At 49.1% G+C, this 14,483-nt stretch overlaps 1 protein-coding gene across 1 annotated transcript; it reads right to left on the bottom strand.

Annotated features, from left to right (window-relative positions):
• Window positions 1–10,642: 10,642 nt before the first annotated feature.
• LOC308493978 (heat shock 70 kDa protein 1) lies at window positions 10,643–13,109 on the bottom strand. The gene has a single exon (XM_081041069.1). It carries the CDS (start codon window positions 12,877–12,879, stop codon window positions 10,954–10,956), a length of 1,926 nt encoding a protein of 641 aa, XP_080897195.1. The 5' UTR covers window positions 12,880–13,109; the 3' UTR covers window positions 10,643–10,953.
• Between the last annotated feature and the right edge of the window lie 1,374 nt (window positions 13,110–14,483).

The following is a 14,483-nucleotide window of genomic DNA, read 5'->3' as shown; positions in this document are numbered from 1 at the left end:
CAGTCCTAAACAGTTATGTCAGACAAGCAATAGGATTCATGACAAAGGTTTAGTCTTACCTGTTAATTTGAAGCAGGGAAGGAACCTGCAGCCCTGTACTGGGAAGACCTACTGTAGGCTTCCTTCCCTCGCCCTAGCTGCCAGCGTCCTAGAAGTAATCTCCACAGCCTGCTTGTTGGAAAAGGCCTAGCACAATCCCCAAGGCTTGGGGAACTCAAGGCATCTGGGGGGTTACAAAGATGTTTTACAACTAAGTTGAGGTGATGGTGGCACAACGTTGTGAACGTACTAGGTACCACTGAATTGTACACTTTACATTGGTTATTTTCTGCCCTGTGAATTTCACTTCAACAACAAAAACAGAAAAAGGAAAAGTCTGTCAACATTCTGTGAAAGCTTATGGTGAGCTGATGTGTACCTCAAGGCCCACCAACCTTTTCACTAAATACTTGGCTTTGAAGAAAATCCACTATTCAGGAAATGGCGCATACAGGTAGACCTTGCCATGGAAAAGTTCCCAAATGGAGGTCTAAGAGATGCTTAGGCCTCCAGGGCAGCTTGTCAAAGCACACCTAACCTGCACGGTCGTGGAGCTGTAGCACTGTGGACTCTAGCCACCACATTAAATCAATGTTCCAGGGGATATGTATTTGCTACAGGACCCTTAGAGATGCAGGAGCATGTGTGACTGCCATGTGCAGATAATGGTGGCTCTTGGGGGCAGGGGATGTGCAGGGTGGGTGGAACAGGGTGGAGATTGGCAAGGACCTCCCAATACCTTTGATGAGAGATAGAGTTTAGGAAAAGCTCCTGCAATAACCTTGGAGGAAATAAAGAGTTCCCATGGCTAGATCAGATCAGTCAAGGTTATTGAGTAGGTGTTTTATTAAGAAGTCAACATACAATGTTACTACCTGCATACCATGGCGCAGAGCACTTTGAAAATAATCACTTTGTAAGCTCAAGGAGATCAGGCTGAGAGAATTGTGGAATTAGCGAAGAAAGTGAACTGCCATCCCTGGAGGAAGCCATTTTTGGGTAGCAAAAGGAACTACTTTGGGGGAGCGGAGGTGCCCAGAGGAAAAATTAGCTGGAGGTGAGGAAACAATTTTTAAAATGCAGTTATCTAACCGGATTCCAATCTCGCCTCCTATCTCCCTATGCCAGCCCTCAGAAGGCAGGCTGCTGTGGTAAAGCGACTGTTCCCGGTATCATAAGCATTTTGAACCCAAGATAGTGCTTCACCCGGTACCACGTTATACTTAGTCTTATTCCTGGTGTTTAACAGGGTTCTGTCCTCCAAGTTGCAGAAAAAGATAGCCAGTGTGAGAGACGTGGGTAGGCGCGTGGCTTTTGGTTAAAACACTAGACTGGGTTATTTCAGGTGAAGCAGACATTGGCAAGTTCTAAGGGCGGGGTGGGGGGGGGGACGAACCTTACGGTAGGAATAACGGTAACTATCATCATCCTTCACTCTAATCGAGCACCCTAAATCAGTCCTCTGGGGTCACCCCTAAGGTATCCGGTGCAGTTCAGTGGGACCCAGCAACCCCAACCAGCCGGTCGCCCTCTCCTAGTACCTACCGCTCCTTAAAAAGATTCGGACAGCGGAGCAAGTTCCTGGCGCGGAGGTGCACCGGCGCCACCCCGCCGGTCCCGGTGGGGACAAGTCAAGCACCAGAGGAGAGGGCACGACCCACGGGGAAGGAGTCGAGGGTCGGCCCACAGGTCGGGAAGACGAAGGAGTCCAGAAGAGCGAATCACTCCCCGGGGTCTTCAACCTGCTTACCCCTCCAAATGTCCCCACCGGAACTAGAGCCGGGCAGTGAGGCGGCGGCGGAGAGAAGCCAGCAGGCTCCCCCCAAGCCGTTGCCCGCTCCCAGCCTGGTGCATGCTCGCCTGGGGCTGTGGGGACCTGCCCTTCTCGCTTCTGATCACCCAATTCCTCTGGCTTAGTTGTATGAGTTACAAAACTTTCCAGTGTTTGCGTCTGATAGATTAAGAAATTCTAAAGGTCTCTCTATCTATTTTTCCTCCATTTATTCCGTTTTGAAAAAGACAATATCTAAACAGCGGCCCCGGGTAGGCACCGGCGCGACCAGCTCCGCGGTGAGGCCCTGCGCTCGGCCGGCCTGCCCCCCGTGTCGGAGTTCCGCCGGCTCAGGCTCCTCCCCCTACCTGGGGTGGTGCGGGCACTTTCAGGAGTTTTCTGGGCTCCGTGGCGGTGACTGAGTCCTGGAATACTCCACCACGAACAAACTCCTGCCCAAGAGTCCCTACCGCCCAAGCCTGCCCTAGAACACCAATCTTAGTCACGCTGTACATTAAATTTCCAGTAGATTCTGTGAACCACATACGCCTTCCCTAGTAACACTGCTCACTCCCTTTCCTTCCCCGCCCCCTGGTCCCCCAGTCCTTTCCCCTGTTTCCCACCCAGCAGTCTGGTGTGAAGGGAGTGGGAAGCCAGTCTGGGAGAAGCTGGAAGGTTGGGAGCTTGTGGGGATGTGGTGGTGAGAAGCAGCAGCAGGAGGGGAGTCCCTGGCTGGTCACACGTTGTTCCTAATGCGTGCACAGACTGGATACTCACTCTTCACTGCCTTCTTTTGTGGCCACTTTTAGAGGATGAAAGGATGCTTGTGCGAGTAGTGGGAGGAGTCCAAAACCGAGTATGAGGACCTGCAGGTTCAATGTCTGGGTCTCTAATTAGCTATGTGACCAGACCAAGCCGCGGAAGCTGCCTGAGCCTTTGCGCTTCTCTTTCAAAGTGAAACGGTTTGGCCCTAATGCCCCCTATCTAGACACCTTAAGTTTCTACAATATGTGGAGAATGATGTCGTCGTCTTGGTAGTACTCCCCAAACTTTTAAGCACCTCAATAAGAATGGTTGATTGAGAGGTCAGACCTGAGAGTGTGGGACCCGAAGAAAACGGAGAAGGTAGCAACTTTTGAGCACTACTCTGTCACTGGCACTGCACTAAGCACATATAATCCTATTAACACTTATGGCTAGCATCCTATGACACTCTTAATTCTATTGTAGAGATATAGAGAGTTGTGTAAATTAGTTAACTTCCAAGTATCTCATCGTTAAAAAAGACAATTAAAAACAACAACAACAACAAACCTCACATGGAAGTAGAGTCCACATGCAAATCCTGGTTTTTCCTTTCGCAGGTTTTTTTTCCATGCTGCTGGAAATCTGTAGGGTTCCCAAGTCATTGATGCCTTTGCCATTTGGTTGTTAATAACGCCTGGCTCTAGGTTTTGTGGAAGAAAAAGGGTCACACGCTAAACCTGACAAACTCAGGGGAAGCCCACATGGCGGGCCCTACAAAGCCTGAACATAATAATTTCTAACTAAAAGTGGGTCATAGTCTTTACTCACATCCTTGGACTGTAACTTCCTTGACAAAGGTGAATCTTTACCTTAAGTGAGACTTGTCTATTGTCTTTTTGCCTCTAAGATAACATACCCTTGGAATGTCAGAGTAATCCTCTTTTCCAGACCCTTCAGGGCACAACCCCCCACACCAGAGCCGGAGACCACAGAACCCCTCATTATTATCTTGTTCCCCGAACACCATCTCTACGTGCTGTAAAATGCCAACTATTAACTACCATGTACCCACCAATGTAAAGAAGTGTCTCTCCATTTTATTTTTGATCCAATCTCAGAGATTTCCCCAATTTGCTTTTTCCCACCGCCTTAATCTACGACCAATGAATTTCTTGTAATCCTTCTTAGGATTTTAATTCTAATGTAGAAAACAAATTGCAAAATTGCCATTTTCCACAGCATTTTCTTAATCTGTTGAGATTTTGCCTCCTGGTAATTGTCCTCAGTTCGGCTCAAATAAACTCTAATTAAACTTCTGTACAGTTTTGGATTTTTCTTATGTTGACATTTACTTGGTACAGTTGGCAGGATTCCAAAGAGGCCCACCCAGGTCCACCCTGAGGACCTAGATTCTTATTTGGTGCTAGGTACCAGCAGGGGCCCATTGTACCACACTGGCTCTCTGCTTCGCATTGGGTGAATTTAGGTGAGTTTTTCTTGGAATTCTGGAGGTCCACCCTGAGGACCTAGATTCTTATTTGGTGCTAGGTACCAGCAGGGGCCCATTGTACCCCACTGGCTCTCTGCTTCGCATTGGGTGAATTTAGGTGAGTTTTTCTTGGAATTCTGGAGGTCCACCCTGAGGACCTAGATTCTTATTTGGTGCTAGGTACCAGCAGGGGCCCATTGTACCCCACTGGCTCTCTGCTTCGCATTGGGTGAATTTAGGTGAGTTTTTCTTGGAATTCTGGACATCCCTGTTTTAAGATAGGAGGCCCTGACTTTTTATTTGAGCTGTTTAAAAAAATCCTTGGGGTGGCATTAAAGGTTAAGCATTGAGATAATCCAGGCTAAGGACAAGAATTGAGATAACTTGGACAGGAGAAAAGAACAATGGTGGCTGGTTTTTTCATTTCTGCTTTTCACCTGCAATTGCTTACTGTGAGTCTGAACAAAACCTTTTGCTGGATAAATTAGAATTTGAACTTGTTCAGCTCCAAAGATAAGGGGCATTTACTCACTCCAGCTCAAATTTTAGATATTCTTATGTGACTAAGAATCTATGTGGAGGGTGGCCAGATGGCTCAGTTGGTAAGAGTGTGTGCTCTCAACCACAAGGTTGCCGGTTCGACTCCCACAAGGGATGGTGGGCTGCGCCCCCTGCAACTAACAGCAGCTGAGCTGCGCCCTCCACAACTAAGACTGAAAGGACAACAACTTGACTTGGATGGAGCTGATGAGTCCTGGGAAAAACACACTATTGTTCCCCAATAAAAAGTCCTGGAAATACACACTGTTCCCCAATAAAGTCCTGTTCCTGTTCCCCAATAAAATCTTTTTTAAAAAAAAAAGAATCTATGTGGAGGTGTTTGAGGGTACTCCTCAAATGGCTAGTGACCCCACAGGGAATTCCAAAACAACTGTAATTAAATAATGGACTCATCTGGGGACGTGCACATAAAGGCTGGTTACCTAGAGAGTCCTCACGGTTATACTAGACAGCTGAGGAGAGAAACTGAGATGGGGAGAGAAACCAAGACATGTAAGAGAATTGAAGCTCAGGAGGTGACAGCCTTTTGGAGCTCAACCTATGAGCAGCACACTTCACTCCATGACACAATATCACTAGAAAATCGTTCAGATTCTGCAGATCTCAAAAACAAAAACAAACAAACAAAAAAAAAAACAACCTAAAACGAATGTGGGAAATGGTGAAAAAATGGTTTTAAAAGAAACTATATGAGACCAAACTAGTCTTGAGAGTGAGCGTTTGTTATAGGACATTCCAATACAACTTTAGGCTTTTTTCAATACAGACATTGGCAAGATTAAGTCAGCCATTCCTATTAAAATAACTAATGATAATACTTTGCCTCTACCTAATATTTGCCAATGTCCTTTCAGGCCTGATGCACTAGCTGGAATTAGCCCATTATACAAGATTACGTTTTAAAAGGGGGGCTTATAACTCCAAGTGTAAGCCCCTGTAATTCTCCTATCCTTCCAATGAAGATACCCAATGGGAAAGGATGGAGATTTGCACAGGAACGCAGAGCTATAAATAAAAATAACCTATGGTTCCAAATCCTAATATTAGCTATTCCTGAATATACTGCCAATATTTCTCAGTGAGAGATTTATGTAGTACCTTTTCCAGCATTCCTGTGGGGGGAAAAATGACAGGAAATACCTCTTTGCTTTTCCACCTGGGAAGATCAGAGTTTCTCAGACAGTGATGTCCCAGGTGTCCCAGAGAGTACCACCTACTTCTCTGATATTAAAAGCTCATTTGAAGGATGTTGAATTTCCTAGAAATTCTACTCTAATCCAATATATAGATAATTTACCCTTATGCGCTAAGATACATTAGACTCCCAAGAGAACACAATTTACCTACTACAATAGCTAGCCATAAAGAACATAGGGTGTCAAAGAACAAGCTTTGATTCTGTTTATCCCAAGTAAAATACCTTGGTTACCTAATATCTAAAGATAGGCTAGTAATGAATCCTGAAAGCCTTAGAGGAATAATATCCTTTCCTGTTCCAAGAACAAAAACAGCTTAGAGGGTTCCTGGGTCTGACGGCATGCTGTCACAATTAGGTTCCAAACTTTTCATTAAGGCCCAGTCTATATACATCTTATTAAAATCAGATCAATCTGATCCAAGTCAGTGGAACTTCGAAGGGAAACCAGCTGAAGAAGCTCTAGACCAGGGGTGTCCAAACTTCAGCCCTGCGGGCCATCTGCGCCTCACGATCCATCGTTAATTGGCCCGCAGCAAATTCCAAAAATATATTTACTTTACTTAAATAAACCAGGTGAGGCAATATGTACTTCACCTCGAGTGAGTGGCCCGGCTGTTTGTGTATTTTACCGCATATGGCCCTTGGTGAAAACCGTTGAAAAAAGTTTAGACACCCCTGTTCTAGACAATTCAACTCAGTAGTTAAAGGGCTCCCTCCCTGCATGAGAGCCATCTCTGCTACAGTCTTGTTATGCAAACAAACAGCAGAGAGAGTTATAGGCGCTCCTTTATTTATGTTATCATTCTGTTGAATTTCCACTGAACTTTCATCACATTCAACACTTCTGTCGGTCAACTGGCTTCTTACAAAGTACTCCTGCTTTCTGTGCCTAATATTACTTTAACTCCATGTAATAGTCTTAACCCAACAACTTTATTACCCTCTTACAGAATGAAGACATCCACAATTGTGTGTTGCTTACTGACCACCTTCTTGATTCTAGGAATTGTTTACAGGAAACCTTATTGATAATGCTGACTCATATCTGAAAGATAAACAGAGATATTACCAAGCTGGATATGCAATAACTTCTATGGTGAACATAAATTAAAGGTTCTTTTCTCATTTACCTGATTAAGATCTCCCCAACAAGCTGCATTAATTGTTCTGACAGGAGCTTGTCAATGAGCCAAAGATCAAATAGCCAGTATTTACACTGATAGTTGCTATAGCTTTAGTGTGGCTCACAACTCTGAAATGGTATAGAGGGAGTGAGGCTTCTTAACCTCCTCAGGGCCCCCCATAAAGGATGGAAAACAGGTTACAGAACTTAAATTAGATGTCATACAGCAACGGAAACAATTGGCAATTATCAAAATTCCAAGACATTCTAAAGCCACCACCATGGAAACAAAGGAAAATAATTTACCTAATGCTGCAGCTAGACCAATATCAATAAGTAGCCAAATTATCCAGACCTGCGAATGTTTCTTCTCCCTATTAAATCAATATTCTCTTTTACAGCTCCAATGGATAGATACTGAAGAAGAAAAGAGAATATGATAACGAAAGGGGGAACCTTTGACCCAAACGGATATAGCTTAGACCTAATCTTAACTATAAGGGCTCAATTACCTATATTTAACATGTACATGAGCTAATGCATTGGGGTGTTAGAAAAGTGATTTCATGGAGTAAAAAATATTGTTGGAAACCTTACCCTACTGTAGCGCATAAAGTGTATAGCAGATGCGCTATTCGTCTAAAATGTAACTCTGGAAAATCACTCCACGGTTCCCAAGGATATTTCCCACTTCCCTTAAGTCCATTTGATGTATGGCAATTGGATTTTTTCGAAATGCCACCATCTCAAGGATACAAGTATTTTATTGGGTGACCAGAAGCGAGAAGGGCAGGTCCCCACAGCCCCAGGCGAGCATGCACCAGGCTGGGAGCGGGCAACGGCTTGGGGGGAGCCTGCTGGCTTCTCTCCGCCGCCGCCTCACTGCCCGGCTCTAGTTCCGGTGGGGACATTTGGAGGGGTAAGCAGGTTGAAGACCCCGGGGAGTGATTCGCTCTTCTGGACTCCTTCGTCTTCCCGACCTGTGGGCCGACCCTCGACTCCTTCCCCGTGGGTCGTGCCCTCTCCTCTGGTGCTTGACTTGTCCCCACCGGGACCGGCGGGGTGGCGCCGGTGCACCTCCGCGCCAGGAACTTGCTCCGCTGTCCGAATCTTTTTAAGGAGCGGTAGGTACTAGGAGAGGGCGACCGGCTGGTTGGGGTTGCTGGGTCCCACTGAACTGCACCGGATACCTTAGGGGTGACCCCAGAGGACTGATTTAGGGTGCTCGATTAGAGTGAAGGATGATGATAGTTACCGTTATTCCTACCGTAAGGTTCGTCCCCCCCCCCACCCCGCCCTTAGAACTTGCCAATGTCTGCTTCACCTGAAATAACCCAGTCTCGTGTTTTAACCAAAAGCCACGCGCCTACCCACGTCTCTCACACTGGCTATCTTTTTCTGCAACTTGGAGGACAGAACCCTGTTAAACACCAGGAATAAGACTAAGTATAACGTGGTACCGGGTGAAGCACTATCTTGGGTTCAAAATGCTTATGATACCGGGAACAGTCGCTTTACCACAGCAGCCTGCCTTCTGAGGGCTGGCATAGGGAGATAGGAGGCGAGATTGGAATCCGGTTAGATAACTGCATTTTAAAAATTGTTTCCTCACCTCCAGCTAATTTTTCCTCTGGGCACCTCCGCTCCCCCAAAGTAGTTCCTTTTGCTACCCAAAAATGGCTTCCTCCAGGGATGGCAGTTCACTTTCTTCGCTAATTCCACAATTCTCTCAGCCTGATCTCCTTGAGCTTACAAAGTGATTATTTTCAAAGTGCTCTGCGCCATGGTATGCAGGTAGTAACATTGTATGTTGACTTCTTAATAAAACACCTACTCAATAACCTTGACTGATCTGATCTAGCCATGGGAACTCTTTATTTCCTCCAAGGTTATTGCAGGAGCTTTTCCTAAACTCTATCTCTCATCAAAGGTATTGGGAGGTCCTTGCCAATCTCCACCCTGTTCCACCCACCCTGCACATCCCCTGCCCCCAAGAGCCACCATTATCTGCACATGGCAGTCACACATGCTCCTGCATCTCTAAGGGTCCTGTAGCAAATACATATCCCCTGGAACATTGATTTAATGTGGTGGCTAGAGTCCACAGTGCTACAGCTCCACGACCGTGCAGGTTAGGTGTGCTTTGACAAGCTGCCCTGGAGGCCTAAGCATCTCTTAGACCTCCATTTGGGAACTTTTCCATGGCAAGGTCTACCTGTATGCGCCATTTCCTGAATAGTGGATTTTCTTCAAAGCCAAGTATTTAGTGAAAAGGTTGGTGGGCCTTGAGGTACACATCAGCTCACCATAAGCTTTCACAGAATGTTGACAGACTTTTCCTTTTTCTGTTTTTGTTGTTGAAGTGAAATTCACAGGGCAGAAAATAACCAATGTAAAGTGTACAATTCAGTGGTACCTAGTACGTTCACAACGTTGTGCCACCATCACCTCAACTTAGTTGTAAAACATCTTTGTAACCCCCCAGATGCCTTGAGTTCCCCAAGCCTTGGGGATTGTGCTAGGCCTTTTCCAACAAGCAGGCTGTGGAGATTACTTCTAGGACGCTGGCAGCTAGGGCGAGGGAAGGAAGCCTACAGTAGGTCTTCCCAGTACAGGGCTGCAGGTTCCTTCCCTGCTTCAAATTAACAGGTAAGACTAAACCTTTGTCATGAATCCTATTGCTTGTCTGACATAACTGTTTAGGACTGAACGGAGTAAAGGTAAAAGTGGTGGGGACTGTAAAACCTAGGGTAGAAACATAATCCAGAAGGAGGCATGCAGAAACAATCCTTGTGGACTTGGGGCAGCATGGCAAAAACCTGTAAAACCTGACATGGAATCCAGGTTCAGCATCTTTGCTGAACTGGAGCTTATTTTCAACCTTTAAGTAATTTTACTTCAGCCAGTACTTTTTAAGCTCCCCATTTGTTCACCTGTGAAGGTCAAACACTACCTAAACTCAGCGTGGTGGAATGAGGGTTAATAACACGTAAAAGGCCCCAGTACAGTGCCTGGCACATAAGAGCCCTAAAACATTGGAGTCCTTCTGCTGGGGCACCAAACTCTCAATGACACCTCCCAAAGGCACTCACTGGGCACTTCACGAATGCTCTAACTGTGGCATTTCTATCTTAGCATCCTGTCATACATGAGAACTATAAGCTGGGGTGTGAGCCAAACACTCATTTAAAATAGAATTAGGGATCAGGGCCGCTAATACGCTTGTGCAAACCTCGGGAAGCCAGTGCTTGTCCCCACATCTACCTCCTCACTTCTAATTTAGGCCTCACCTTCCCTTTCATGTTGAACCCCGATGAAATATCAGGGCTTTGATATATGGGGTGTACTTACACAGACGAACAGCCATGACCTTCCCATCTAACTGCCTCGCTTTTGCCTGCTTCTCCAGGAACACCCCCATCCCCAAGTCCCTTTTGAGGCCACCATAACAAGGAGGCTTGACCCCCTCACTCACCTTGAGGCCTCCATGCCAGTGGCCCTTACTTGTTCTGGAACAACAAACCCAACCCACTGCAAATAAGCAGGATTTTTTTTTTTTTTTTAACGTCCTAAGGATACCCTTTGCCTAAGAGAAAGGGATCACAATGCAGTCATAGCCTTACTTCCCCAGATCTCTTACCTTACGTAAGAGCAAATTACCATTCCATCTTAGACATGATGAGGAACACAAACTGAAACCGAGACGGACACGACATCACTCGACTTCTTTTTTGAGTTTATTTACTTTCAAGTAAATGTTGGTTAAAGAAAAAAAGACTGAGTTGGTATTATTACACAAAATAAAAAATTTAAAAAAGGATTAAAGATGGCAATATAAACTCATCTCTATCTTCATATGAAGAAAAAAAAAAGCACTGTTCACAACCTCACCAACACACACGCCGGTCGACTTCTCAAACGTTTAAGTTGCAAAGTTGGGAGCAGATGAGAGGCAAATATCGCGCAATGCAGTGTTGAATCTCATCTGTCTCCACAACAAACGTGAGCAATCTGGGAAAGGCCTCCTAATCGACCTCCTCAATGGTGGGGCCTGACCCAGGGCCCCCCTTGGGGGCCTGGGCCCCAAAGCCACCGGCCCCAGGGCCACCCGCCCCCTGGTACAGTCCGCTGATGATGGGGTTACACACCTGCTCCAGCTCCTTCCTCTTGTGCTCAAACTCCTCCTTCTCCGCTAGGGTGTTGGCGTCCAGCCAGGAAATCACCTCCTGGCACTTGTCCAGCACCTTCTTCTTGTCCGCCTCGCTGATCTTGCCCTTGAGCCCCTCATCCTCCACAGCGCTCCTCATGTTGAAGGCGTAGGACTCCAAGGCGTTCTTGGCAGACACCCTCTCGCGCTGGACCTCGTCCTCGGCTTTGTACTTCTCGGCGTCCTGCACCATGCGCTCGATCTCCTCCTTGCTCAGGCGGCCCTTGTCGTTGGTGATGGTGATCTTGTTGGCCTTGCCCGTGCTCTTGTCCATGGCCGTGACGTTCAGGATGCCATTGGCGTCGATGTCGAAGGTCACCTCGATCTGAGGCACGCCCCTGGGGGCCGGTGGGATGCCACTCAGGTCGAAGCGCCCCAGCAGGTTGTTGTCCTTGGTCATGGCCCGCTCGCCCTCGTACACCTGGATCAGCACCCCGGGCTGGTTGTCCGAGTAGGTGGTGAAGATCTGCGTCTGCTTGGTGGGGATGGTGGAGTTGCGCTTGATCAGGGCGGTCATCACGCCGCCGGCCGTCTCCAGCCCCAGCGACAGGGGAGCCACGTCCAGCAGCAGCAGGTCCTGCACGTTCTCAGACTTGTCCCCCATCAGGATGGCTGCCTGCACCGCCGCCCCGTAGGCTACCGCTTCGTCCGGGTTGATGCTCTTGTTGAGGTCGCGCCCGTTGAAGAAGTCCTGCAGCAGCTTCTGCACCTTGGGGATGCGCGTGGAGCCCCCCACCAGGACCAGGTCGTGGATCTGGGCCTTGTCCAGCTTGGCGTCACGCAGGGCCTTCTCCACCGGCTCCAGGGTGCCACGGAACAGGTCCGAGCACAGCTCCTCGAACCGGGCCCTGGTGATGGACGTGTAGAAGTCGATGCCCTCGAACAGGGAGTCGATCTCCAGGCTGGCCTGCGTGCTGGACGACAGGGTCCTCTTGGCCCTCTCGCAGGCGGTGCGCAGCCGCCTCACGGCTCGCTTGTTCTGGCTGATGTCCTTCTTGTGCTTCCTCTTGAACTCCTCCACGAAGTGGCTCACCAGCCTGTTGTCAAAGTCCTCCCCTCCCAGGTGGGTGTCCCCGGCGGTGGCCTTCACCTCGAAGATGCCGTCGTCGATCGTCAGGATGGACACGTCGAAGGTGCCCCCGCCCAGGTCGAAGATGAGCACGTTGCGCTCCCCCTTGCCCGTCCGGTCCAGGCCGTAGGCGATGGCGGCCGCCGTGGGCTCGTTGATGATCCTCAGCACGTTCAGCCCCGCGATCACCCCCGCATCCTTGGTGGCCTGGCGCTGCGAGTCGTTGAAGTAGGCCGGCACGGTGACCACCGCGTTGGTCACCGGGTAGCCCAGGTACGCCTCGGCGATCTCCTTCATCTTGGTCAGCACCATGGACGAGATCTCCTCGGGGTAGAACGCCTTGGTCTCCCCCTTGTAGCTCACCTGCACCTTGGGCTTGTCGCCGTCGTTGATCACCTGGAAAGGCCAGTGCTTCATGTCCGACTGCACCACCGGGTCGCCGAACTTGCGGCCGATCAGCCGCTTGGCGTCGAACACGGTGTTCTGCGGGTTCAGCGCCACCTGGTTCTTGGCCGCATCCCCGATGAGCCGCTCGGTGTCGGTGAAGGCCACGTAGCTGGGGGTGGTGCGGTTGCCCTGGTCGTTGGCGATGATCTCCACCTTGCCGTGCTGGAACACCCCCACGCACGAGTAGGTGGTGCCCAGGTCGATGCCGATGGCCGTGCTTTTCGCCATGCCGGTGTCCTGCTCTCTCGCGCCGCGCTGAGGTTCGGGCCTGGTCAACGGCGGCCGGGGTCGGCGACCAGAAACTCGGTCCTCTCCGTAACGCAGGGGCTCGTCCGCCGAGGCACTGGGTCTGTGGGAGCCGCGCTCAGGCACACCGGACAACGCCGCCACAAGCACCTCCTCTCCGCAGGCTCGCTGCTTCCCCGCGGCCCGCGGCTCTGCATTTGTAATTCCTCCTCGCCCCCACCCTCTCCGCGCTCCACCCAATCACCGAGCTCGGCGGGGACGCCTGTGCCCGGAACCTTCCAGGGCGTTCTCCTTGCGTCCTGCCCCCAGGCCGCCTCGGGCCAATCAGCGTCCTGGGTGCCGCCCCTCGCAGAACTCTCCAGATCCTTGTCGTCTTTTCGCGAGAACACCGGAGTCCTAAGGGGTGGGGCCCCACAGCCGCGCTGGGCAGGGTGGGCGTTCCCTCGGTTCACCCCCTTCGGGCCGGTATCGCGGCCAGCTGTCCCGCTGATACTGCCGGGAAGGGTCAGCTCTTGGCTTGTACGAACTGTAGGGCGGTGAGAGGCTGGTGGGCCTCAAATTAGTTTGGTGGTTTAAGGTAGAAAAGTTACCAGAAGTTTTCTAAGAGGGTGGGGTACGTGTAGGCAAAGACACTGTGATTGATTGGACTTTGGCGCCTAACGGACGGGGCCGCGTTCCTGTCGCCCCCGGAGGATTCCTTTGGCCTTGGCTGCCGGAGGATGGCCAAAGCCATCGGCGGCGTTTCCCAATTTAAAAATGGGTAGTAGGAGGACAGACATAATCGTGCATTATAGTTTTTGACTTAGTTTGTCACCTACACGGATGGACTGTCTGGGGATAGGGGAATCTGAGTTTTCAAAAGAAAAGCAATCAGGTAAACAGGCTGTTCTTAAACTGGACAAGATGCCCGTCGCAGGAGAAGGAACGTGCGTTGTTCAGGGGCGGGGATCCAAAAGGGTCGGGCTGGGTCCGGGGCGCCCGTTTGCTTGGTGCTGGACTCTGGCGGCGTGAGGAAGAAACAGTTTTCCGTAGAACCGGTCTTTACCGCCTCTTGGGCTTCCCCCTTTCACCCATCCTTCCTAGCCTGGGGTGCGGGCTGTTAAGACAGAGGAATTGTAATGGAGGCACTAAATCTTCTGTTTTGACATTTGGATCTCTGATACAATTCGATTTAACAAGTGTAAGTTGGCTGGGGGCTTTTTGAAAGCTTTTTTTCTTTCCTTTGCTTCCTTTCCACCAACTGTTAATGGTTCTGCTTCCTACACACTTACTACGCATATCAGTTTTATTGTTTCTGTTTCTGCCTAGTGCTGGCCCTGTGACTTGGGAAATGTTTTGTATCTGTATGGGATCCACTCGTGACTCTAATGTAAATCTACATAACACATGCAAAGGCAGTGATAACCTGCTTAACTGCACGTCCCTCCCTTTCCTCTGCCTCCCCCCACAAAGCCCAGCTCATTAGAAAGTTCCACTACAGGCTGAAGAAATGTACATCCTGAATAGAAAATATAAAACTTGAGATGAAACAAAGACTCGGGGCGGTAGTTTTCCACAGACTCTATTCAGCTGAAGCTTTTCTTTAA

The sequence above is a fragment of the Rhinolophus hipposideros genome (genome assembly GCF_964194185.1).
Source record: "Rhinolophus hipposideros genome assembly, chromosome: 3".
NCBI lineage: Eukaryota > Metazoa > Chordata > Mammalia > Chiroptera > Rhinolophidae > Rhinolophus > Rhinolophus hipposideros.
This window is presented reverse-complemented; position numbering and strand designations above follow the sequence as displayed.

Excerpts from the sequence above, each read along its gene's own strand:
- LOC308493978 (XM_081041069.1), bottom strand. The coding sequence starts at position 12,879 with ATGGCGAAAAGCACGGCCATCGGCATCGACCTGGGCACCACCTACTCG.